Genomic DNA, 26,736 nt, shown 5'->3' on the forward strand with positions numbered 1-26,736 from the left:
ATTTTATGCCTCCATAATATTTCATTGTATTATATAACATCATTTGAAATTTAATATTATCTAACTCAAGAAACACCTGGAGATGAATATGCATCCATTGATACTCTTAATAAAAAGAGATTACTAAATCTACAGTTCCTTAAATACAACTTATCAAGGTGACTTTCTCAAAATCCACACAAATGTTCTCAACCATTTTATTATTTTTCAGAGACTTTTTAATGGACAACAACCATGACTTTTCCTACCATACGGTCAGCATATAATACAGTTGGCTCTCTGAATCTGCAGGTTCCACATCCATGAATTCAACCAATGACAGATCAAAATTACTTTCAACAATAAAGAAAAAATTAAGAAAGAAAATAAAAAGGAAAATATTTGGGGGGAAAATTATACTGTTGCTGACATGTACTATGTAGTTGGAACGATGATGATTGTGTTTATGCTGAACATGGTCAGACTTTGTAATTCTTGTCATTTTTTTTTTCCTAAACAACACAGTGAAACTACTATTTACACAGCATTTTCACTGTATTGGATATTACAAGTAACCTAGAGATGATTTGAAGTATATGGGAAGATGTACAGTAGGTTATATGCAAATACTACTTTGCTTTACTTGAGCATCCTGGATCTTGTACCGTCGAGGGTCCTGTACCCTCAGTTTTCCCATGGCTACTGAGGGACACCTCTACTCAGTTACCATTGATTCTGCTATTTTTTACTAAGTGGTAATCACTCGGATTGTGTCTCAGAGAAGTTTCTTACATATCTAAAATGGTTTCATTTCCTCCTGCATTCTGACTTCTGTTGTTTTTTTATAATGAAGAATAGGCTGGCATTGAGATATCAAAGAATAAATATATCAGCAATAGCCCTGGCCGGTGTGGCTCAGTTGGTTGACTTACTATCTTATACACCTGTCAACATAAGAAACATTCAAACATGTGAAGAATTTTTGTGAGTTTATTTGAGCCAAACTGTTGACAAATGCCAGGAAACAGAATCTCAACGGATTGAGATAATGCTCTGGAGAATGGCATTTTTGCACCTTGTTTTATACATTATAATAAAAAAAAAGGACACATAAGTGTAAGTGGGTTACATGAAATCTATTGGTGATAGATTAGGGAGGTGGGAGAAAGCAAAGCAGGAGAGGAACCTCTGGGATTGGATAAAAAGTCAAATGATAGACACACTCTTCTTTTACTTAGGTGGGTGCAGGATGGTTAACAGTCAACAATTAACTCAATAGCAAGGAGCGGTGCCTATGCTTTGAGGGGTCCATAAAAAGGGAAGTTACTTTTGATATTCCAACAATATGTTATCCTAGAAGCAAAAGGATGATAGACATGTTTAGTTAGGGTGAAGATTGACCTTTGTCAGCGAAGATACTGGCCTAGGAAAGGACTACCCACTATAAACTGCCTTTTAGTTTAAAAAGTTTTAATTCCAGACCATCCTTTGTGGTTGTTTTAGGCCTCTGAGTTTGCAAAGGCCACCATACTGGCCTTCCCTGAGCTAGTCAGGTTAGCACGTGGCCCCTTTTGATCCACACACCAAAAAGGTTATGGGTTCTATTACCAGTCAGGGCACATACCCAGGTTGCAGGTTCAATCTGCATCGAGGCGTGTGCAGGAGTTGATATTTCTCTTTCTCACATCACTGTTTGTCTCTCTCTCTTTCCTGTCCTCTCTCTAAAATCAGTTTTTAAAAATCAGCAATAACTATAATGTTTTAGAGTTCATACTTTTAACCACTCCAAAATTTAGTTATTATTTCCTCTTGTGGCTTTACATTTATAGTTTGGAATATGATAAGGAGAGGAATATTGATCTTTTTTTTCTCCTTTTACCTTTATGTATCAGTGGTTCGCTTTGGTTTGAATTTATATCCTGATGTTGGTAATAACTACTTGCAGAAATTACTCTTTGCAGAAAAACAACTTGTCTCTCTGCTGCAGATTCAAGTTGAATTAGGGCTAAATAATGTGGTGTGACGTTGGGAACCCAGCTGCTGACTGATTTCAAGGTCCAACTCTACTCATTACTTTCACTGATTCTCCTCCAGGTAGAGCTCTTCCCTCATTAGAATAAATTAGGTTAAGAGCTTTCCCAAAAGAATTTTAACACATTTTTTATGTTTAAAAAATGTTTTCACATTTTAAAAGTATGGTAAAATATTGGTTTCAACTATGAGAAAAACCTTTTATAGCACTTCTTGCAATTATGAATGAGCATTGCTAATCTCTAAAGAGAGTTGGACTCTGTGCCCTTACTCAACGCATTTGAAAATGAAAGTATAGTTTTTAAAGAAACATCTAATCGTACCATTGTTCAGGAAAAATGAAATTGAGGTAGTCCCAATGTCCTCTAAAAGTCTAAAGACCAAGGAATATCAACATATATCTTGTCATAAATGAGAGTGAAAGATATACAACATAAATACTTTTTGAAAAAGAGAAAAGTATGACTATTTCATTTTTGAATCTTGAATTTGGATTTGTCTCCATCCTATCACTGAAGTGGAAGTGGAAGATGTTGCTAACAAAGAACAATATGTTATTGCTTGCTGCTGCGTAACAGCAGAAAGGGTTACAGGAATAGTGAAATAAAAGAAGCTAAGCTGGGAAGAGTAAATTTCTGAATCTTTCTAGCAGTAAACATCACGATCCTCTTCATTTACCTAGAAGTAATGGCATGCTTATCTACCCACACTCACGCACACAGCACACACACAGACTCTGACCTGGTGTTGTTACTGAGTGGTGATGATACTGAAGTCATCCAACTAGGCCGGTGGTCAGCAAACCGCGGCTCGCGAGCCACATGCGGCTCTTTGGCCCCTTGAGTGTGGCTCTTCCACAAAATACCACAGCCTGGGCAAGTCTATTTTGAAGAAGTTTAAGTTTAAAAAATTTGGCTCTCAAAAGAAATTTCAATCGTTGTACTGTTGATATTTGCCTCTGTTGACTAATGAGTTTACCGACCACTGAACTAGGCCATTTCGTATCTCACTGTCCCTGAACTGCAGCTAAAAATTCCCTATAACTTTCTCCATTGATTAATGGAGATAATTATCTCCCAATTTACAGTTTTAATAAATCAATATTTATTCAGTATCAGGAGGCCTGGCATGAGGTGATGTTGCTTTAGAAACACTGACTAAACAAAGAGAAATTCCTGCCCTCTGTAATTTTGCATTTTAGAAGAATACATCATAGACAATGATGATTTGATTAAATTTTTTTCAGTGAAGTTTGGCACTAAGTGCAGGTGCTTGTAATTTGTAACAGAATCACGCTTACATCCCATCATTAATTACACCCCACTTACTCTCAGGGCTTCTCTGTAGCAAGCTGCAAAATAAAACAGGACCTACCTTCTCAATTTCTAATAAGAGTTAACAAATATAACCGATTTAGAATACATAAGCACTCATTATGGAACCAGAAGATATATTCCCTATTGCGTTTATACATAAAAATAGCATAGGATTTTTTTATTTTTATTTTATCAACTAGTTCAATTAGAATTTCAGGAAAACTAAAGTTAAGAATTCAGGTTAATACTGTGTCACTGGATAAACAAATGATGAACAAAGAAAGTTGATGTAGCAATCAAACATAAATGCACATAAAGGGCCCACTAAGAATGCAAGTGTCTTATATTCTCCTTCATCAACTGAGAAATGCATTATATTTAAAGCTGTTTTTGTACCTTCTGCCTCAGCAAACTAGATGCCACTGTATGACCAAGGGTATGTGGGAGCTGAGCCAACAGTAACTGGCAGTGGGAGGTGGAGGGAATATGGTGGAGATTTCTTCTCATGATGCCCATTGATAGTCTAAAGAGTAGAAACTATATTTTCTTTTAGGATAAAGGAAGGAATATTTTCATTTCCTTAAATAGTTTTAAATATAAATTTAAATTGTTTCAAAGCAGTGTTGTTGTGTGTTTGTTTGTTTTTTTTTTTCTTGTAGTAGGTATTTGGAATCCACTGGTGAGTATCTAGCCAGGGTGGTGTGCTTTTGCTGTTGGAGTACAATTAAGCAGTATGGCTAATTCATAATAGTTACAGGAGCCCCATCATCATGGCTGGCTTTGCTTCTGACTAGTGAAGCCTTGGAGACACCATGATACTGTTGGGAAGGAGGAGAATACCCCCAAGCCTTTTATAGGATCTAAAGAGACACTTCTCCAAAGTGGACATACAGTTGGCCAAGAGAAATGTTAAAAAAAAAAAGCTCAAAGAGAGATGCAAATTAAAACAACAATGAGGAATCACCTCATGCCTATCAGAATGGCTACCGTCAACAAATCAACAAATGACAAATGCTGGCAAGAATGTGGAGAAAAGGGAACCCTAGCGCACTGCTGGTGGGAATGCAGACTGGTGCAGCCATTACGGAAAGCAGTATGGAGTTTCCTCAAAAAAATTGAATATGGAACTTCCATTTGACCCAGTCATCCCACTTTTAGGAATATATCCCAAGAAATCAGAAACACTAATCAGAAAAAAATGTGTGAACCCCTATGTTCATATCAGCACAATTTACAGTAGCTAAGATCTGAAAACAGCCCAAGTGCCCATCAGTAGATGAGTGGATAAAAAAGCAGTGGTTTCTCTAGCCGGTTTGGCTCAGTGGATAGAGCGTCGGCCTGTGGACTGAAGGGTCCCAGGTTCAATTCCGGTCAAGGGAATATAATTCGATTGCAGGCTCCTCCCTGGCCCAGGCCGTGATCAGGGCTCATGCAGGAGGCAACCAATCAATATGTTTCACTCACACCGATATTTCTCTCTGTCTTTCCCTCTCCCACTCTCTCGAAAAATATCCTTGGGTGAGGATTTAAAAAAAAAAAAAGAAGAAAAAAGCAGCAGTACAGTTACACCATGGAATACTATGCAGAAGTAAAAAAAAAGAAGGCTCTGTTACCCTTTGAGACAGCATGGAGGGACCTGGAGAGTATTATACTAAGGAAATAAACCAGTCAGAGAAAGACAAGTATCACATGATTTCACTCATAGGTGGAATTTAAGGACAAAATAAACTGATTAACAAAATAGATCCAGAGACAGAGAAACATGGAACAGACTGCCAAATCTCAGAGGGAAGGTGGGGGTGGGTGGGTAGTAGAGAGAGATCAAACAAAGAACTTGTATCATATATATCAAAACCCATGGGCACAGACAATAGTGTGGGAGGCCTAGGGCCTGGGGTGGAGGTAGGCTAGAAGGAGTCAATGGGGGGAAAGGAGAACATATGTCATACTTTCAACAATAAAGTTTAAAAAAAAACAACAACAAAGTAATTGATATACAATTGTGATATTTCAGGGCAACCTATCTTGGACCCCAGCAATACTCTAGACTATAACAAACCTTTTGATGTTCTCCAAAGTCTTGAAATCCCTAGATCTTACACCTTGATTTTCACCCTAAGCATCTCTAAGCAGTCCCATTGTAGGACCCTTTCCAGCCCTCCACAGACTTGGTGGATGCTTCTTCGACATATTTCTGTCTTATTCTATTCTCAGGCATTGTGAAGAAATCTGTAATCCTTGGACCCCAAAAGTTATCAGCAAGGATTATCCCTACAACTAGTATTTTTTGAGCACCTGGTATATGTAAAATACTGTTCTATAAATTTAAGCTGCAGCAAAAGAATAAGATCTATAATCTCATGTAATAGGCATGGGCAAGTGATAATCAATTATATGAACACCTGTAGATATCAAATGCTAAGCATTTTTTTGTGTGAAAAAAAGGGGTAAAGTGAGAGAGAGGTACAGTCTGCCTGTGGAAGGTGTTATTTTAAATAGGGTGATGTAAGTAGGGGTTCTTAGAACAAAGGCTGATGGGTGTGAGGGAGAGAGACAGGCTAATTTCTAGGGTTAGGGGACACAGGAGGGAAAGCATAAAGATATGGGACAAAGGGCATAGATGAATTAGGCCTGGTGGTCTCCTGCCAGGTAGTGGTGAGGGTGGAAGGATGAGATTCTTGCCAGTAATAGTCAGAACTGGTTCTTCTCAAGAAATTCTAAACTGCAAGAACTGACAACTCGTGGGCATGGCTCTCCAATGCTTTAACCTCCCAGAGCCTTCCTAATGCACACTCTCTTTATTGCCCTCAGTCCATATACCTCTTTTATTATTTCTCCATTTCCTACCTAGTCATAAACTAGCCAGGAAATGCTCACCATCCCTTTGGTTTATAGCACCTTTGATTCTCCAGCCCTACTCTCCTCTCAGGCAGCAGCACACTGAAGCCCAGGATCAAGACTGCAATCAGCCTCGATTGCAGCAACAGCCTCCAGGCCCTGCAGCCTTGGGGCTCCTGCAAGTCCTTCACACAGCCTCCTGTGCTCAATCTAAGCAGCAGGCCAGACCATAACTCTCCTCTTGTTGAAATCCTCTGATGACCCCCCATTATACAGGACAGAGGAAAGTCTCTTCACAGTGATATTCAAAGTTCAACATCATCTCACTTCAGCCAATATCCCAGCGGGTCTCTGGGTCTCCCTGCCTCTTTCTTCATGCTGTAGTTACAACAATCATTTTGGAGCCCCCCCTTTTTTTCTAGCTCTAATTGCACTGCTTTTCTTTTTTTTTTTAATTGATTTTTTACAGAGAAGAAGAGAGAGGGATAGAGAGTCAGAAACATCGATGAGAGAGAAACATCGATCAGCTGCCTCCTGCACACCCCCCACTGGGGATGTGCCCGCAACCAAGGTACATGCCCTTGACCGGAATCGAACCCGGGACCCTACAGTCCGCAGGCCGATGCTCTATCCACTGAGCCAAACCGGCTTCGGCTAATTGCACTGCTTTTCTTTTCCTCCTCCATCCCCTTCTGGAAATTTTTCTACACTGCTCCCAGCCTACAATGAGGACTGCAATACCAAGCTGTTGGAACTCCATGTGCTGACAATTGTCATTAAACCATACCCATTTATATTATACTTATACTAGTGTTCCCATTGCAGGAAAAATCCTGCAATAGGGTTTCCTGCTGCACTCTACCCCACCCTGCCTGCTCTCCTCCCTTGTCCCCCGCCCTGCGATCTCCGCCAGCCCCCCTGCTTTTCTAACTTCTCCGCCAGCCTGCTCTCCTTCCTTCTCCCCTGGCCTCGCCTCCGCTCCTCCCTTCTCCCCCGGCCCCGCCTCCGCTCCTCCCTTCTCCCCCGCCCCGCCTTCTCTGCCAGCCCCCCTGCTTTTCTAACTTCTCCGCCAGCCCACTCTCCTTCCTTCTTCCCTGGCCCCGCCTCCGCTCCTCCCTTCTCCCCCGCCCCTTCTCCCCCGGCCCCGCCTGCTCAACTTCCTTCTCCCCCGGCCCTGCCTCCGCTCCTCCCTTCTCCCCCGCCCCCGCCTTCTCCGCCAGCCCACTCTCCTTCCTTCTCCCCCGGCCCCGCCTCCGCTCCTCCCTTCTCCCCCGCCCCGCCTTCTCCGCCAGCCCACTTTCCTTCCTTCTCCCCCGGCCCCGCCTCCGCTCCTCCCTTCTCCCCTGGCCCCGCCTCCGCTCCTCCCTTCTCTCCCGGCCCCGCCCCTTCTCCCCCAGCCCCGCCTGCTCAACTTCCTTCTCCCCCGGCCCCGCCTCCGCTCCTCCCTTCTCCTCCCCCTGGCTTGCTTGCTTCTCTGCAGCTTTGCTCCCTTCTGCAGCTCTTGGCTTCTTTCTATGCTGTCGCGATATGCAAATTAGCCACCATCTTTGTTGGGATAATTTGCATACTCGTCCTGATTGGTTGGTGGGCGTGGCTTGGCTGGTGGGCGTGGCTTGGGCGTAGCGAAAGTGCGGTCAATTTGCATATTTGTCTATTATTAGATTAGATTTACTCTTAATTATAAGCATATGTCTGCTCCCATCCCACAACTAAAGAAACAAACAAAAGCAAACAAGCAACAATAAAACAAAATTTCTAATACTGTTTAAATCAAATGAATGAATGAATGAATGACCAACTTTGGCACTGGAAAAGTGTAAGGATAAGAGAAGGGACAAAATGGGAAGGAAATGTTTGAGTTAGATGCTGATATCATAGAGGAAGCTGATATAATACTCTAAATAAAGATATTTATTAAAATTATCTGGATGAAGCAGACAAGATAGTGTTAGTGATCATCCTGGTTTTTAATGAGCAGAGTTTCTTAAAATATGATAAAGAATGGCTTGCAAATGACAGCATTCATCAAATTGATTCTTTTTACTTAAAATGAGTTTTGTGGAGCTCCTGCTACGAGTCTAACAACTTTGCAGGCATTGGCTATAAAATGGTGAGCAGGAAAATACACTGTTCTCGTTTTCATGGAGTTTAATATCATATGAGTGAAACACATATAAAATGAACAAACACAATAAGATTTTGACTCTGAAGAAAAACAATCAGGTCTTTTGAGAATAACCAAAGAATCTGACCTAGTTTAAACAGTCAAGAAAGACACAGATGAGAAGAGTTAATTGAACCAAGAGCTGAAGATGTTAGGAGTTAACTGGATTGATCTTGAAATCAGAGAGGAAAACTAAGTGTGTGTGTGTGTGTGTGTGTGTGTGTGTGTGTGTGTGTGTGTGAGTGTGTGTGGCGGGGGGTGGGGGTGTTGGGGGGAGGGCGGATATAAGTGCAAACAAAAGGCTCTTTGAACAGAGTAGAAAGAGAAGAAAGGGACCTAGAATGGTGGTATGCCATGGAAGGGCAGAGCGAGATATTAACCTCTACTGAGCCTGTACTGTGTGTTAGATATTGTGCTAAATGTTTTTTACATTATATTTTATTGTAATAATGACCAAAACATGAGAAAATGTACTTACTTTCCCCATTTTTTCATATAGTGGAGGTATATAAAAAGTTAAGAAATTTGCCTGTAGTCTCAGCTAATTAGAAACTACAGACAATGCATCTCGAATCGATACTCCAGAGGGACAGCGAGGTCAGACAATCATGGCTCATTCAGTTTGGGGCTCCGGGAATGGGTTGTTGCTTGAATAAATTTCTGCCCGTTTGCATTTGAGAGGAGTTTTCCAGCTAATACTTGTGTCCCATCTCCCATAAAAGGTGAAACTGGAAGGATAAAATGTAAGGAGCCTCTGCCATATTCATGTAAGATATGGTCTCCATTTCTTGCCAAGGAGGGCTTGCTGGTGGTCAGGAGCAAGACATAGAGGACTTAATGCATTTTATAATGTTGCTTTGAAAACTGGACTTGGTGGAGTTCAGTATGAAGAGAGACCCTGCGGGCATCTTGCTCTCTCCCCATGCCTTCCTAAAGCAGGCGATTCCTGTCCCCCGACACAAGGAGGGACCGCTTGAGGGGCCGGCGGTGGCTTCAGATGTCTCCCCTTCACAACATGGTTGGCAGCCAGCGCTGCACCTGGGTAACAATGCCCACGTCTCGTGAACTCACTCTGGAAGAAACGGCTTTTGACCTGGCCTCGGTTTGTCTTGGAAAGGATACGATGTATGGTTACTGTCCCAATACACCAAAGGAACGGGATACACTATACTCTCCAGATAAGTCACAAGATCCATCCCAGGGATGGTGACTGTTACTCATAACAAAGTAAGGAGAAAGGAGGGCTTATGGGTGGCTTCTGAAATCTCCAGAGCTGAGACACCCACCTACACCGGCAGTCGCTCTGACCCGGCCATTTGCAGCTCCTACACGCTTCCTCCGCCTGGGCCGTCCGAGGCTGGGAGGAGGCCGAGGCAGGCGGTACAGGACCGGTTTCTCCTCCTTGAATATGAGCTTTTCTTTATACGGAGGCCCCGTTTCGCCAGGAGCTGGCAAACATTTCTCTTGCTGACCTCGCCTTTTCCCACTGTGAGTTTTCTTTACTGAAGCAACAGTTACACTAAACACTTGCATTTTCCCTCTAGCCTTTCGTTTTAAAATATTTAGAAGAGGAAATGATCAATGTTATGTAACCTCAGTCGTTCTGCAATGAGGAGTAAAAAAAAAAAAAAACACAGTGATGATGTTTAAAGATTAGAGAAAATAAGTGATAAAAATAATTTCAAATACCATCTTTGCTTAAAATATTTAAGTGCATAGCTTTTCAACTTGGATAAACAACTGGTGTGAGGAAAAATACAAATCCCAGGGAAATGAGAAATCATTCCTGTACAGCATCTCTCGTTTAGAAATGGGGGAGAGGGGCACATTTTCTTTTCAAACACCAGAGGGAAAGGGGAAAAATATGTTGCTATTAAGGTTACACGGTATATCCAATTCTGCATCTCCCAAGGATTACTCCAAGTGAAGGCGAACACATTTTTTTCACTAAGTACTCAAAACCTATCAACAGGAACATGTTTCTCCCTCGGATTCATTGTAAGTCCGTTTCACTGCATGGGAAGCAGATGCTATTGGGAGCACAAAAGCTGCTTGACAGACATATTACTAAACGTTCTTAAAAACAAAAAGCAACAAACAAAAAAGCAGCTAGCATGCCTACCTGTGAAGATCAGTATTAAAACATTTGCCATGTGCTGGGCTTGGTGGTTCAGTCAGTTGGAGTGTCATCCAGTACAATAAAATATTGTGGGTTCGATTCCCAGTCAAGGCACATACCCAGGTTGCCTGTTCGATCCCTAGTCAGGAAACAACTGATGGATGTTTCTCTCTCTCTCTCAAATCAATAAAAACAGGTGAAGATTAAAAAGAAGAAAAAAAAAAAGCAGCCCTCGCAGGTTTGGCTCAGTGGATAGAGCATTGACCTGCAGACTAAAGGGTCCAGGGTTTGATTCCATTCAAGAGCACATGCCCGGGTTTTGGGCTCATGCAGGAAGCAGTCGATCAATGATTCTCTCTCATCATTGATGTTTCTATCTCTCTCTCCCTCTCCCTCTTCTCTGAAATCAATAAAAATATATATTTTTTAAAACAGCAAAGATGTTCATTAAAAAAACTTTCCCATGTAAAAGTGTTTTTTATTTTGTTTTAATGATGTGTAGATTGTTTTATTTTACTTATGGGTCCAGTGTCTCAAAAGTTAAACCAGTTTTGTATGTATATGATATGTACAGTATGTTACAGTTATTAAACTTAAAGTGAATGATGCATTTTAACACTTACCCCTGAAACAAATGGACAAAAAATTAAACTTTCTCTAACTCGCTTGGTGATAAAATGTAAATTTGTACTGCGGGTTTAGAGCTAGATTCACCATCACTAACATTTACTACCAAGTGACTAAAGAAATAGAGCAAACATTCCCTCCAGAGTGGACAGGGAGGGCTGGGAGGTCAGACAATTATATATGCTCATTCAGTTTTGGGGCTCTAGGAACTTGGTTGTTGCTTGAATAAAATTTTACCCTTTTATATTTAAAAATTCAAAACAAAAAAACAACAACTTTAGGTTTCAGTGATGAGTGCTGCTTCAGAAATGGTCCCTGGTACTACTGATTGTAAAAGCTAGTATTAATCTGGGGCTTACTAAACTTTTATGCACAGGCATTCGTGGATCTATTTATACTTCACATCAAATAGAGTGGAGTCCCCCAAAAATGTATACACGATTAACAGCTGATAGCTCAATTGATGTTTCTTTCTTTTCAGATTTAACCCATTGGAATTAATAATTATTCAAAGTATGTATACATTTTTGGGACACCCTGCATATTATATTATATATTATACTAGTGTCCCAGTGCACGAAATTCATGCATGGAGTGGGGGATTCCCTTAGCCCAGCCTGCACCCTCTCCAAATGGGGACCCCTTGGGGGATGTACAACTGCCAGTTTAGGTCCGATCCCACAGGGACCTAAACCGACAGTCAGACATCCCTCTCTCAATCTGGTACCACTGGCTCCTAACCACTCACCTGCCTGCCTGCCTGATTGCCCCTAACTGCCTCTGCCTGCCTGCCTGATCACCCCTAACTTCCCTCCCCTGCCAGCCTGATCTCACCCCCAACTGCTCTCCACTGCAGGCCTGATCTCACCCCCAGTTGCCTCTGCTTTCCTGACTGTCCTCCCCTGCCGGCCTGATCTCGCCCCCAACTGCCCTCCCCTGCCAGCCTGATCTCACCCCCAACTGCTCTCCCTTGCTGGCCAGATGGTTCTGATTGGTCGGTTTCTGTGCCACTCAACATCAAAATCTCTGCCTCTTAGGCAGCCATTGGCTCCTCACAGTTCACTCAGATTTGGTTCTGATTGGTCAATTTCTATGCCAGTCAGCATCTCCAGGCCTATCTCTGGGCCTGATCAGAGAGGCAGGGCTGATCAATAGCCCCCATGGAGGCCCAGAGAGAAACAGAGGCACTTCTGCTGGTGAAGCCCAGAGAGGAGAGAGGCAATGGCTAATCAACAGCTGCCATGGAGGCTGCGGATAAGACCCTGCCCCTCTCTCCAGGCCTCTCTCTGGGCCTGATCCACAGCCCCCTCGGCAGTCAGTGCTGGGTCGCTGCATCCGCACTGGTGGCAGTCAGTGCTGGGTCGCCATGGCAACCCAGCACTGACTGCAGGACTGACTTCTGGTGTTTATTCAAGCCTTCGGTCAGTCGTTATGGACCCTGGTTTTTATATATTAGGATATTATATATGTTTCTATTTATACTGCCAAGCAAGTGAAACACACACACTGCTTTATAAGGTGCCTGTGCCGCTGCATTGCTCTGGTCCATAGCCAAAACTGTGTTCTTAACGGTAGCTGCTCTGGACTCTGGTAGAGCCTTCAACTTACAAGAAAGCAGACACAGTGGTTTTTCTCCCAAACTTCAGTGATCTCAGTTGGCATTATTCCTATTCTTTGATGGTCAGGGTGCTCCAAGAGTGTGCAGTCCTCATATCTCATTTCAGAAAGCCCCTTCAGGAGATAACATGGCAGGAAGTCTGGCCTGAGCATCAAAATATCGACGCTTACCCTGTACTCTATCAGGTGGGGAATGGCTGAAGAATGTTTGGCAGAATGATGCCAGCAGCATTGAATGCTCCAAATAAATTTGGACTCTGCATCAGATCTCACTGGACCTACTTCTGCGCACTCAGGGTTTGCTATCAATAAATCTAGATCCATTTAGAGAAAATTGATAGAGAACATCAACAACGAAAAGTACAATTAAATAAATAAATAGGTAGATAGATACATAAATAAATTGTACCTAGGAGAGTTATTTTCTCTGTTTTCCTTTGAGTGAGATTTTGATATTACTCCGTGTTTGTGGAAGGCTGAGCCCTGGGTTATTGGTCCATACAGAGGAATGCATTCATGCTCAGACATGACACATTCCTCTGTTTTGTTCTGAGCTTCCCTTTCCAATGTCTATTCTGAGGGATAGATGTAGACTTTGGATATTTTTGTTGGTTCTCCCAGGTGTTTAATTCTGCCAGATCTGATTCACAGCAATTGTGTATTGTCCATTTCATGCCTAGTATTTCGTATTTTTTGGCTGTGAAGTATAAATAGATCCATAAATGCTCAGAACATAAAAGTTCAGTGAGCCCCGGATCAATATGAGCTTTTATAATTAGTAGGACCTATCATTTTTTATTGGAGATTCCCACCCCCTCCTCCTGTGCCCCTTTTCTTAAACAACCTCCCTCTTAAGTTCCTTAATCTTCTCCTCTGTATACCCAGCCTAGTTAAATTTTCTAATTATGTATCAGCAAAGGAGAATAAATAGAGTCTTACCCTCTTTGGGGGTATTTGTATTGAGAAGCATTCCATGCCAAGTCCCCTTACATTTTAACATTACAGATCAATCAACTCCATCGACCCTAAAGGCTGATTTTGCTTCACACATAAGAGGATTTGACTACTTGGGCCAGTAGATTCAGTTATGGTATGTGGACAACCTTATAAAGTTTTCTGGCTAGAATTTATAGGTTGTTTTATTCTGTTGAGCAGTCATAATTTAAAAAGACACAAGATCACAACTCTCAAGGTTGAATAATCACTGGTGGTATCCTGACGAGCCCAAATGTCACAATAAGGCTAAATAGCACATGCTTTTGACCCAGCTGTCCAGTGTTATTAATAGCTTGACTTAAAAAATGAAAGCAGTAGGGATGTCATCTACAATTTGAGGCCCATATGCTTAATGCAGCAAAACACCTGCCAGGGCTAATTTTTGGTTCCAAGTGAAGGAAATCAGCCTGCTTCCCCCCACCTCCCTGCCATCCCCCCCCCCACACCACACACACACAGTTAAAAACACATCAACGCCTACTCAGAATGTCACAATGTACCATAGCCCTCAGCTGTGACCTCTTCCACCTCTTCCACTCTGAACTGCTTGTGATCCAAGGTAAAACAACTGTTCAATTCTTCTGACCTTAGGAGTAAACTCCCTAGTACGCATTGCTTTGCAGCCTGCCTGTGTGTGGGAAGAGGGGGGAAATGTGTGAGGGCGTGTGCGTTTGCACGTGCATGAATGTATTAATTGGGCTCCTTGTCTTTTATTATCTCCCGAGTTTACAAAGTTGAAGTGGAAAGTTTGTGCACTTACAAAGTAGAAACCAAGGAGGATTTTGAAAATCCTATCAAAAGATACTAAGTGGTGTTGCCCTGCCAGTGTGGCTCAGGGGTTGAGCATCAACCTATGAATTAGGATGTCACAGTTCAGTTCTGGCTGGGGCACCAGCTTGGTCCCCAGTGGGAGGCCTGAGGGCAGCCATTCAATGATTTTCTCTCATCATTGAGGTTTCTATCTTTCTCTCCCTTCCTCTCTGAAAATATATTTAAAGATTCTAAATGGCGTCAATGATTAGGTATATAAGAAAGTAACCCAAACATATAAACTGTTATTTGGTCTGTAGTTGTTCTATACAGAGGGAAGAATGGGAAATAAAGATATTTTTCTTAATACAAGATGAAGTAAATTTCTTTCAGAAGTTACTAAAAGTTTGGCTCTACTCAAACTCTTTGGTGATAATGTGATTTTAAAATCATTCACTATGTATGATTCAATTTGAAATAAATAAGAAGTTGGTAATTTAGTCGATGACATTATGATAGAGCTGAGCAGAAAGAAATTTTTACTAAGATTTTGGTCAATCTAAAGAACTGAAAAGCACTTAGATTGAATGTGCTGTTTTTTTGTTTTGTTTTTGTTTTGTGTGTGTGTGTGTTTTTTTTTTTTTACTTGAATATGTTCTCTACACTTTTGTAAATATGACTGCAGTAATTATTTCATTTTAGTGACAATCTATTACTCCGTCTACTGTTGTGGGGTGTACTGCATTGTAGGGGAAGGGAGAAGAGTGGGCTAAGAATGATGCTAGTAATTCGTACTTTATTCTAAGACTTTACTTGAGATTATTTGCTTTAGCTGCTTTCATTAATCTGCTTTATTTCCTCCTGTAATATTTGTTTGAATTTTCATTTCACCTTCATTTTCTTGAGTAGTTTAAAAATTTATCCTTAAGACAATTCCAAAAGAGCAGTTCTCCACATTTTTATCAATGACATATGCATTCTATCATTGTACATTCTCCCAAAGTGACTATTTGACAGGGCAGATTTAATTTGTTCACTAGTATCTCTTTTCTATTTTTAAAAAAATCTTATTTTTCCCATTTTATATTTGTTACTTTAAAAATTGAATATTTAATATTGTTTCAGATGAATTTTATATACTGCCAGATGTTGACTACCAAGCTGGGAGAATCTGATTTATTACTCTCTACCCTTTCTCTCTTGAGAAAGAATCAATTCCCTCTATATTCACCATCTCTCCTGTTACTTCACCCAACCAATGCTTATAGGAGTGTTGAGATGGCAATGTAATTTCATGCCAGATTCCTCCAGAATTTCTAATATTAGAGATGAACTGAGTTTACTTTTCTGTGCATTGTGGAGAACATAAAAGTAGGAATAGGATGCCTCAGCAAAGATTGTTGGGAGATAATTTCAAAAGTAAATGTCAGATCAATAGTGTAGTCTGCTGACATTTCTTTCCTTCTGATGCCTCCACCTCCGTTAGAATCGAAGCTAGAAGCATAACCAAGGAAGCATTGCATTAACTGTTGGTCTATTTGGAGATCAAGTGTTCACACCACCTGAAAGAAAAAACTTATTCTCTTTACTTCTATGATCTCCATGACACCTTCTTACTACTGCATTCACTGTGCTTTCCATCCTTTTTCTTTTCTAGTTTTGCCTTGGATTGCTTTATTATATCACTTTTACAGTCACACAAGGACATATCTGAAAAAAATGGTAGTGCCCTTGATGATTATTTTTATATCACAGTTCAATAGCCTCAGTTAAAACTCTGATATTACATACGCACACTGGATAAAAAGAGCTCAAGGTCTTCTCGGACAATAAACACGACAAATCCTGCCTTTGCAAACTCAGAAATCAGGGGCGCTTTTCCTAAGGAAGAGAATGGTGTGCACAAATATACAGAAGTTGGAAAGAACACAATAAAGTAGGGATTTATGAACAATTTTGTAAGGCTACAGGGCAAGGTGAAAACCAGGAAGACACCAGGATATGAGAAATCCTGTATGTCACACTACAAAACTTGGATTTTGTCCCAATGTCAATGGTGGAGGAAGGAATGAGAGTATGGCAGTCTGTTTTTTAGAAAGATGATTATGCCAAAGGATGAATTTTAGTGAGTACCAGATTTTTAGGTTCTAATCTCACTACTTTAACTATCTCCAATAGTTTCATATCCACTAATATATTCAAACTAGAGGCCCAGTGCACGAAATCTGTGCACGGGGGCGGGGGTGTGTCTCTCAGCTCAGCCTGCACCCTCTCCAATCTGGGACTGCTGGCTCCCAACTGCTCGCCTGCCTGCCTTCCTGATTGCCCCTAACCGCTTCTGCCTACCAGCCTGATCACCCCCTAACCACTCCCATGCCAGCCTGATTGATGTCTAACTGCTCCCCTGCCAGCCTGTTGGCCCCCAACTTCCCTCCTCTGCCGGACTGGTCACCCCTAACTGCCCTCCCCTGCAGGGTTGATTGTCTCCAACTGCCCTCCCCTGCTGGCCATCTTGTGGTGGCCATTTTGTGTCCACATGGGGACAGGATCTTTGACCACCTGGGGGCAGCTATATTGTGTGTTGGAGTGATGGTCAATCTGCATATTACTCTTTTATTAGATTAGGATAGAGGCCTGGTGCACGGGTGGGGGCCAGCTGGTTTGCCCTGAAGGGTGTCCCAGATCAAGGTGGGGGTTCCCTTGTGGCGTGGGGCGGCCTGAGCAAGGGGCCTGTGGTGGTTTGCAGGCCAGCCACACCCCTTGGTGACCCAAGCGGAGGCCCTGGTATCTGGAATTTATTTATCTTCTACAATTGAAACTTTGTATCCTGGAGCGGAGCCAAGCCTCCTGCTCGCTCCGTGGCTGGCAGCCATTTCTGTTTGGATTTGTTTACCTTCTATAATTGAAACTTTGTAGCCTTGAGTGAAGGCTTAGGCCGTCCAGGGAAGGCAGAAAGCTTGGCTTCTTCTATCGCCTTGGAAACCCAAGCCTCCCTCCTACTTTCTCCATGGCTGTAGCCATCTTGGTTGGGTTAATTTGCATACTCACTCTGATTGGCTGGTGGGTGTGGCTTGTGGGCGTGGCTTGTGGGTGTAGCGGAGTTAGGGTCAATTTGCATATTACTCTTTTATTAGGTAGGATTCTACTGTAATGTCCACTTATAAGCTGTGTGGCCCTTAGAAAGTTATTCACCTACCTCAATTTTCTTATTTGTAAAAAATGGGCTTAAAACAAGTATATTTCCCATTATGGTGTTATTATGACAATTAAAGATGTGAAACTTATAAGTTGTAAGCATATTTTAATTAAATACATTAATTATAAAATAGTTTTTTATATATAAGAAACATAGGACATTAAAAGGTTTATATTTTCTTTTATTTGAAAAATCTAAAACGACTAGAGGAGTCTAATTAGGAGGTTATTGTTTTCTGTTGAGATAAAACTGGTAGTAGTGATGGGGAAGAGGTAGATTGGGAAGTACTTGCTGTGAAGTAAAACCAACAGAGCTTGGTGAGTGTCTAGCCAGGGTGGAGAAGAGCAGTGGCAGAAGGAGCCTGAGATTCCCCAGACAGAGTCCTAGGTTTCTAAGCTGGGCAATGCTGGGTGTCCTTTAATGAAATCTGAGATAGAGGAGGAGACAGTTTATATAACCCAGTTCTTTCTATCCTTTCACCGAATATTCTTTAGTCCCTAATGTGTGCCTGTGCTAGGTGGCACGGAGAATACAAGAGTAAAAAAGATAGATAGGATTTCTGTCTAAACTTTTAATTCCAATGACAGAAAAAAACAATTTATGTAAACATCTAATTGATGCAACAAACAACTAATTAAGGGATATTCAATTACAAAGATAATTTTATAAAATAAGTATTATTTAAAACAATATAGGTGAGAGCCCACCAGGCCCGGTCCTGCGGCAGCCGCAGCTCCCTCTCACTCTGCCGGGCGTCTTCGGGGGCAGTGGCAGGAGCACTTCACTGGTCCAAGCGGGCAACATGTTAGTGCTTCTAGCCATGTCCTGAGGCCACTGTGGATTTACTGTGTTCTTCTAACTCAGTTGAGTGATTGTAAGGTTTTTCAAATCTTCTTTCTTTTTTATATACCTAGTAGATCAGATGTAGATATTCCATGTGTATGTAAAGCTGAATTTTAACCAACTTTATTCCTAAGACCACCCCTTTCTGGGGCATTCATCTTTGATGTTCTTCCTTTCCACATTTCAGAAGTGTTAATGCCTCTCCCACTCCTGAGAGCTCTAGTTTTCCGTTTCCAGATCTCTCCAGGACTACAGTAATTCTTAACCAGCCGTGAGGCCACACAACTTACGCAGTGGACAAAAGCGGGAATGGCTAACTTGTTCTCAGAGAGAAGTCCATTATTTGTATCATCACGGAAATACTGGAACAGGAACTGCTCTGACCGTGCTCCTCCTTGGTGTGTGTCTTACTGTATGAAGTTGCTGTGAGTGAGAAAGTTAAATATATGCTAATTTAAAAATGCAGATGTTTTGCATTTGATTTCTACCAAGAGCTGAAATGTTGAGAGCTGATTTTTAAAAAATAATAAAGTGTCTTCCATTATTAAAAACTAAAATAAAATAATATAAAATAAATAAAATAAAATAAAGTAAAACATAGGTAATGCCCTCGTCTAGATTATCAGGGAGGTTATGACATTTAAAATAAAACTCTGATGAAGCCAAGGGTCAAATGTAAGGGCTTCTTATTGACCAAATAAAGATCTTTTAAAAATAATAACAATAAAAGTAATGGAAAGCTATTGAAGTTTTTAAAGTAGGAAAAAAGCCCAGTCCTGTTTATATATTTAAAGTATCCCTGTTGCAGCATTTTAGGTGAGATGGATAAAACAGGGATAACAAATGGGTCTATTTAGAAGGTTTTTGTAATAGTTCAGGCAGGAAAGAGTAGGAGGTTGGACTAGCTTGGTAGTTACTGAGATGGACAGAAATAGACAACCTTAAGAACTATTTTATTTTTTTTTAATCTTTATTGTTGAGAGTTTTACATATGTCCCCTTTTCTCCCCATTGGCCTCTTCTAGCCCACCCTTGGCCCCTGCCCCAGGCCTTCACCATACTATTGTCTGTGTCCATGGGTTGTGTATATATGCTTACAAGTTCTTTTTCTGATCTCTTCCCACACACCCACCAACCCACCCCCACCTTCCCTCTGAGATTCAACAGCCTGTTCCATATTTCTATGTGGCTGGATCTATTTTGTTCATCGGTTTATTTTGTTCATTAAATTCCACATATGAGTGAGGTCATGTGATACTTGTCTTTCTCTGACTGGCTTACTTTACTTACCATAATACTCTCCAGGTCCCTCCATACTATTGAAAAATATTTAAGACCTGACATTGTATTTTGCAGCAGATCAGTAGATCACATCTTCCTAATGACAGGATCTCAAAGTTGTGCCTTATTAAGGAGTGTGTTTGAGAAGGCAGAAAGGGGAAGTGTTGCAGGGAGGAGAAGGGAGAGATTATTTCTCATAAAAGCAAAGCCACGCCCTCGCAGATCTTCATCTCAGGTGTTACAGTCCCTAGATTCCTACCACCTGATTCTATGAGTCAAGCCTGCTGCTTTGCAAAGATTTTCCATAGCACTTATAACATTTTATCACAATGAAAAGTATGTGTGTGCACATATACACGTGTGTATGTGTGTGCTTCCGTGTGTCTGTCTCTACCATTGTACTACAATTAAATATACAATTATATATTTACTCTTCAAAACAAAGAAAAGTTTTAATGATTGTTGTCTTCAAGAAGCTTTGCATCAGACATGGAATTCTACAAGTGTTCAGCAATTGTTTGTGTGACAAAATTGCCAACAGGCCAGTGACTTGCATCAGTTTCTTCTCTATTACTCTATCTGCTACTGCCTTGTCCCCTTCCCAACTATTATTTCCATGTATTACAACCACTCAGATCCCCTACCCTAAATCTGAGTTTTACCCTCTTGCAAGATTTTTTTTAGATAAAACTCATAAATTCGTGATTGTGAGAAAAACAATGTCAGTTTTCACGAATTTATTTTTTTTTAATATATAACCTCTAGGTCAAGTAAGTTCGCTAGTTTACTGACCTCAGGCTTGTAATGCTCTTATGGAAAGCAAGAATTATTTCCTGTGAGGGTTGGGGTCCTTCTATTGCTGTATAACATGTTACCCCAAACCCTAGCAACTTAAAACATTTATTATCTCATGGGTTCTATGGCTCAGGCATCCAGACATGACTTACCTGGGTCCCCGGACTCCAGGTCCCTCAAAGGCTGCAGTTGAGGTATCGGCTGGGCTTGTCATCATCCCAAGGCTCTGTTAGGGGAGGAAACACTTCCAACATCATGCACATGGCTGTTGTCAAGCTTCCGTTTTGTATGGGTTGTTGTGCTGAGGGCCTCTGTTACTCACTGACGCTGCCAGATGCTATGCTCAGTTTACTATCATGTAGGTCTCTCCACATAGCAGTTCAAAACTTCACCGGAACAAGCAAGAGCCAGGGGAGTGCAAGCGAGAGGAAAGCCAGTCTTTTGTGACCTAACCTCAGAAGTGTCAACCCCCCAGGCCCTATCCATTCATTAGACCTGAGTGTTTAGGTCCTGTCCCCACTCAAAGATGGGGGTTACACACTGGTGTGGTGTGACTACCAGGATGACAAACTCATTCCATCTGATATGGCCTGTCCCATGTGGTAAACTCTTTATCAGTACTCTGGTTTCTCTCCTCAACTCCTTCATAACAACATTTTCAGCCTAGATGACAGCATTTATTGAGCAGGCACACTTTAAAATAATAATTTTTTCTCATTACTCTATTTAGCACATATATTATTCTCCAAAACTTTAATTCCTTTAATCTTCAAATACAAATTTATTAAGCACCTACTCTATGCATCTGAAATTGTACTAGTTATTGGAATTTCCAAAATGAATAAGAACTCATAAACAAGTTTTTAACCTTCACCAAGTTTTATGTATAATTTTAATTAGCTTTATTTTACAGTGGAAATGCCCGCTTAAAACTTAATCTTGTAACAATATTTTTATAGAAAAATAATTAGTCTTTTGTATAATGTATACTTCAAGAATTATGCTATCAGGTTAGTTATGTGTTTGGGTTTTAGAACTTGGCAGGATAAATACCCATTTGAAAATGCATTATTGCTCCTAATTTTGTTGTGCATATTAATGTTCTGTTTATATCATTAAACTGGCTGCACTGATTTAAATTTCTGTTTATAATAATGTGTGAACCTAGACATTTATAGTAGGAATATTAAAATGAACTAGACCATTAAAATGAAATAGTCCATAACAATTTCAATTCTCTCAATCTCCTTCTCTCTCTTCTAATACTATTGATTGATTTCATATTAATTTTCTTTTAAAAAAATATATTTTTATTGATTTCAGAGAGGGAGGGAGAGAGAGATAGAAACATCAATAATGAGAGAGAATCATTGATTGGCTGCCTTCTGCACAACCCCTACTAGAGAGTGAGCTCACAACCTGGGCAAGTGCTCTGACCAGGAATCAAATCGTGACCTCTTGGTTCATAGGTCGACACTCAACCACTGAGCCATGCCAACTGGGCTCATATTAGGTTTCATAAAACTTAAAGTTGTATTCCCTTTGAAAATTGCTTTTCTTCTTTACTCTAAAATGTATCATAATGTAATTGTAAAACCACTAAACACATAGCTATAGTATGGAAAACAATTATTTTAAGACAGACCAAAATAATACATGTGATTTCTAGATATCTATCTACTGGAGTGCATACCACATTGAAACAAATGCAGCTTGTTTAACCAAGAGTCATATGGGCTGGTTCTCCCAATCCTTCTGCCTCTGTCACAATAGAAATAGCAGAAGGTCGAAAGCAAAGAAGGTAAGATGTGATAGACGGGTAGCATGAGGTAATAATGATAGTTTAATGATAAGTGAGTGTAACGTGAGCAGATAGAAAAGAAAGAGTAGCTACTCTGAGAATTATATAGAGCTAGCCATATAGTTGTCATTTGGTTATTTTTTAAATGAGTTCTACACATATATACAAAAATATTGAAAGTTAATAAATAATTGCATTGTTCAAAAGCTTAGAAATGCTTAACTACTTACCTTTGTGTAGGTGGTAGGTAAAATTAACTTGTGTCACAGGAGCACCAACCAATATGAAATGTTTGTTCTGTTAGCATCTGACTCTCAATCTGGAAGCCTAGGGGTTACACTTACCCCTGAGGGGCAAGGAGACGGTTTACCAGGGTTCAGTAAATAAAAGATATCAACTCTCTAGAGCAGTGGTTCTCAACCTTTCTAATGCCGCGACCCTTTAACACAGTTCCTCATGTTGTGGTGACCCCCAACCATAAAATTATTTTCGTTGCCACTTTGTAACTGTAATTTTGCTACTGTTATGAATTGTAATGTAAATATCTGTGTTTTCCGATGGTCTTAGGCTCTACAGAAGCAGTTCTCAACCTGTGGGTCACGACCCACAGGTTGTAAACCACTAGCAGCGTCGCCTAAGACCATCAGAAAACACAGATATTTACATTACGATTCATAACAGTAGCAAAATTACAGTTATGAAGTGGCAATGAAAATAATTTTATGGTTGGGGGTCACCACAACATGAGGAACTGTGTTAAAGGGTCGTGGCATTAGAAAGGTTGAGAACCACTGCTCTAGAGTGTCCTTGAAATTAGAGAGAAAAAGCAAAACCTAGATTTCAGGCATAAGAGAAAATCTTTTCAAATGAATTTTTTTGTTTCAACTACCTAATTTAAGGGGTTCCATTTTCACTCTTCAATAGATGTTGTCTATTTCTTATATGCTTCTTCACTCTTAGTTCATCTACTTCTGAAGTATTACCCGGTGTTGGCCAACCATCTTCATAACAAGATTCATGGACAAGTCCTGGATTTACTGGAAACATTTGATCAGTTACTTCTCCTGATAGAGGAAAATAGAGTTCACTAGCAGCTTTCACACTTTTCAAAGCACCAAACTCATCTTGTTTGTTCAATTTCGTCCCAATTCCAGACAGAATACAGTAATCAACATCTCTAAAAGCTTCCTGTGCAAAGTTGCTGGTTCCTACTGCTCCAATACCGTTTTCTGTTGTTACCCATTCATGTTTCTCTGCAAATTTATGGACAGAAAGCAGATTGGGCCTGGTGTGCAGCATCCTGACAGCGCCCGCCCTCAGGCCCAGGGCCAGGGTGAGCAGGGTGCTGGGTCATCAAGGCAGTGCAGGCTGCAGGCCCCAGCCTGCACTCTCCCCACCGCTCACAGTGCCGTGTTCGCAGGCGTGCAGGGGTCATGGCACAGCTCCTCTGCCATCCCAGCTGGTGGGGGGGCCTCAAGTGCATTTATTCTGATGGAATCCGTTTATCTCCCTTGCTCCAGAGTAGACAAAGTTGCTACTTTGGGGGGAGGATGGCGGGGTGGCAATTTTGATAGTTACAGTTGGATAGATGAAACTCGAATCCAGCGACTAGAGGCCAGGGGTGGTGCTAAACATCCTTCAGTGCACAGGACAGCCCCCACAACAAAGAGTGACCTGGCCTCAAGCGTTCACGGTGCCAAGGTTGAGAAACCCCAAGATAGGCCTAACGTGGACACTGAGAGAAGGGATGGACGAAGGCAGAGTAGAGAATGTGGTGCTTGTGTCCCCTCCTCCAATGCCAGTCAGGGAAGGAGGAGGAACAAAGGAGCTCCTTATACAATCAGGAAAATGTAAGTACAGAAGAGACTGATGTCCTACTGCAGCACAAGAAAGAAAGCCCCCAAATATGCCGGGGGGGGTGGGGTGGGCGGGAAGATCGTGACATCTAGGCATGAGCGCGGTACTCAGATAACCCCCTTAGCTTCTCACAGGTCTGAGCATGGCATGGGGGTGTAAGTTTCCCAAAGTCCCAGAGGAAACTGCAGAGGCTGGAAGAGTAATCCAAGAAATAACTTCAAGAAAAAAGGGGGGTCACCTCAAATGGGTGCACATGCACTGCCCTTGGGGCTCTCAGCGGAAGCTGAATAAGCACCAAGGACAGCACCTGGCTCCGTCCAAGAAGCATAGACATCAGTACTTGGACTAGCCTCGGCCAGCTCTGGAGTCTAACATGACAGGCTGTGATTACTACCATGGTGCTGTTCAACTAAGTCCTGAAACGTGCCTGTCCTTCCCTCACCACCACCACACACTCTGTGCTGAACACCACCCCTGGGAACTAGCATGCAGGGCCCACATCCCATGATGTTAAAAGTAAAACAGGAGAGAAAAATGGGAGAAGACTCTTAAGAGAAACAATGACATGACGATGAGCCTTTGAGCACCACTGAAGTTCCCCTGAAGTGGCTAAGCTCTTCTTAAGTGGCCTGAAAAATTGTGCAATAGGACTGAACTTACCGAAAAGCATATACAGTAACTCGTCTGAAAGAGGCTCAAAAATTAGTCAACAAAAATTCCATTTTTACACCTCTGTTATATGGACTGCTGTAATTGTGAAATATCATACCTGTTACAATACCTCTGGTGCTTTTTATTTCTTGACATTGAATAGTAAACTGTGAGAGACATGACCTTCAATATAACTGATCATTACCTTCCCTTCACTTTACTGTTTCATTTCTAGAAGCTGTATTCCTTAATGATATGAGGACGTCTGCCAGTGGTTTATATATTGTCATCCCACATCCCTTTTCATCTCATTAATCCTTACTCATTCTATTTTGTCAACTTATACATAACTTCCACCTAGAAACTTTCTCTGACCACTCCAGATTTGGTTAAAAGTCCCTGAAATACATTTCTTTTTTTTTTTTTCCTTCACACATACAACTTCCAGTTTAATATCTAAAATTGGTTCTACATTTGTGAAGGAATAACAATGTTGATAATGCAACTTTTATGAGCATTTACAATTATTATCTTTTTTTTTCTTAAATCTTTATTGTTGGAAGTATTACAGATGTCCCCTTTGTTTGTTTGTGGTTTTTTCCCCACTGACACCCTCCACCACGTACCTGCCCCTCTCAGGCCTTCACCACTCTATTGTCTGTGTCCATGGGACATGATATCACTCATGTGTGGAATCTAATGAACAAAATACATTTCCTTGTTCTCTTTTTTTAAAATAAATTTATTGGGGTGACATCGGTTAATAAAATTATGTAGGTTTCAAGTGTACAATTCTATAATACACTAGAGGCCCAGTGTATTATATATAGGGGGCCTTCAGCCTGGCCTGTGCCCTCTCGCAGTCGGAGACCCCTTGTGGGATGTCCACCTGCCGGCTTAGGCCCGGGGGAGTGGGCCTAAGCCAGCAGGTGGGCATCCAAAGGGGTCCTTAGTGCTGCTGCCACCACCACTGTGCTCCCCAGCTGTGAGCCCAGTTTCTGGCTAAGTGGCGCTTCCCCTGTGGGAGTGCACTGACAACCAGGGGGAAGCTCCTGCATTGAGCATCTGCCCCCTGGTGGTCAGTGAGCATCATAGCGACCAGTTGTTCCGCCATTCAGTTGATTTGCATTTTAGCCTTTTATTATATAGGATCATTTGTATATTGCATTGTGTGCCCACCATCCAAAGTCAAATCTTCTACCCTCACCAAATATTTGACCTTCTTTTTCCTTCACTATCTCCCACCCCCACTTCTCTCTGATAAATGCCATACTGTTGTCTGTGTCTATGAGCTTTTGTTGGTTTGTCTTATTTGTTTATTTGTTGCTTTCAGTTTTATATCCCACATATGAGTGGAATCATATGGTCCTTGACTTTTTCTGTCTGACTTATCTATTCTCAAGATTCATCAGTGTTGACATACATGGTTGAATTTATTTCTTCTTACAACTGAAGAGTATTCCATTGTATATATGTACCACATTTGAAATGCATTTTCATAGCACTTAACAAACTTTTTATGTAATTATTTATTAAATCATTATTGTCTCTATTGTTTCTAAGACAAAGTCTTATTGCTTGTCCTTGACTTTTCAGTGTCTAACATGGTATTTAACACATTGCAGGCATTAACGAATGAAGGCTTATCTAGCTAATTAAATCTGACAAATCTGCAATGACAGTCAAGTTTAAACAGCTAATTGTAGAGCTTACAACCCCTATCCCATTTTCTACCTTCAGAAGTTTTATTTGTGTCTCACATGAGTATCATTTATGAAAATTATTTGTTTACTAGAGGCCTGGTGCATGAAAATTTATGCACAGGGTGGGGGTTTGGGGGTCCCTCAGCCCAGCCTGCCCCCTCTCATAGTCCAGG

At 41.2% G+C, this 26,736-nt stretch overlaps 1 protein-coding gene across 1 annotated transcript; it reads right to left on the minus strand.

The window, feature by feature from the left end:
- Positions 1-23,246: 23,246 nt before the first annotated feature.
- Positions 23,247-23,651, minus strand: LOC307106066 (glycine cleavage system H protein, mitochondrial-like; the record flags this gene model as incomplete). Its single annotated transcript, XM_079782153.1, has 1 exon — positions 23,247-23,651. One exon carries the CDS (start codon positions 23,649-23,651, stop codon positions 23,247-23,249), a length of 405 nt encoding a protein of 134 aa, XP_079638279.1.
- Positions 23,652-26,736: the final 3,085 nt, after the last annotated feature.

This window comes from Cnephaeus nilssonii (genome assembly GCF_951640355.1).
Source record: "Cnephaeus nilssonii genome assembly, chromosome: 10".
Lineage (NCBI taxonomy): Eukaryota > Metazoa > Chordata > Mammalia > Chiroptera > Vespertilionidae > Cnephaeus > Cnephaeus nilssonii.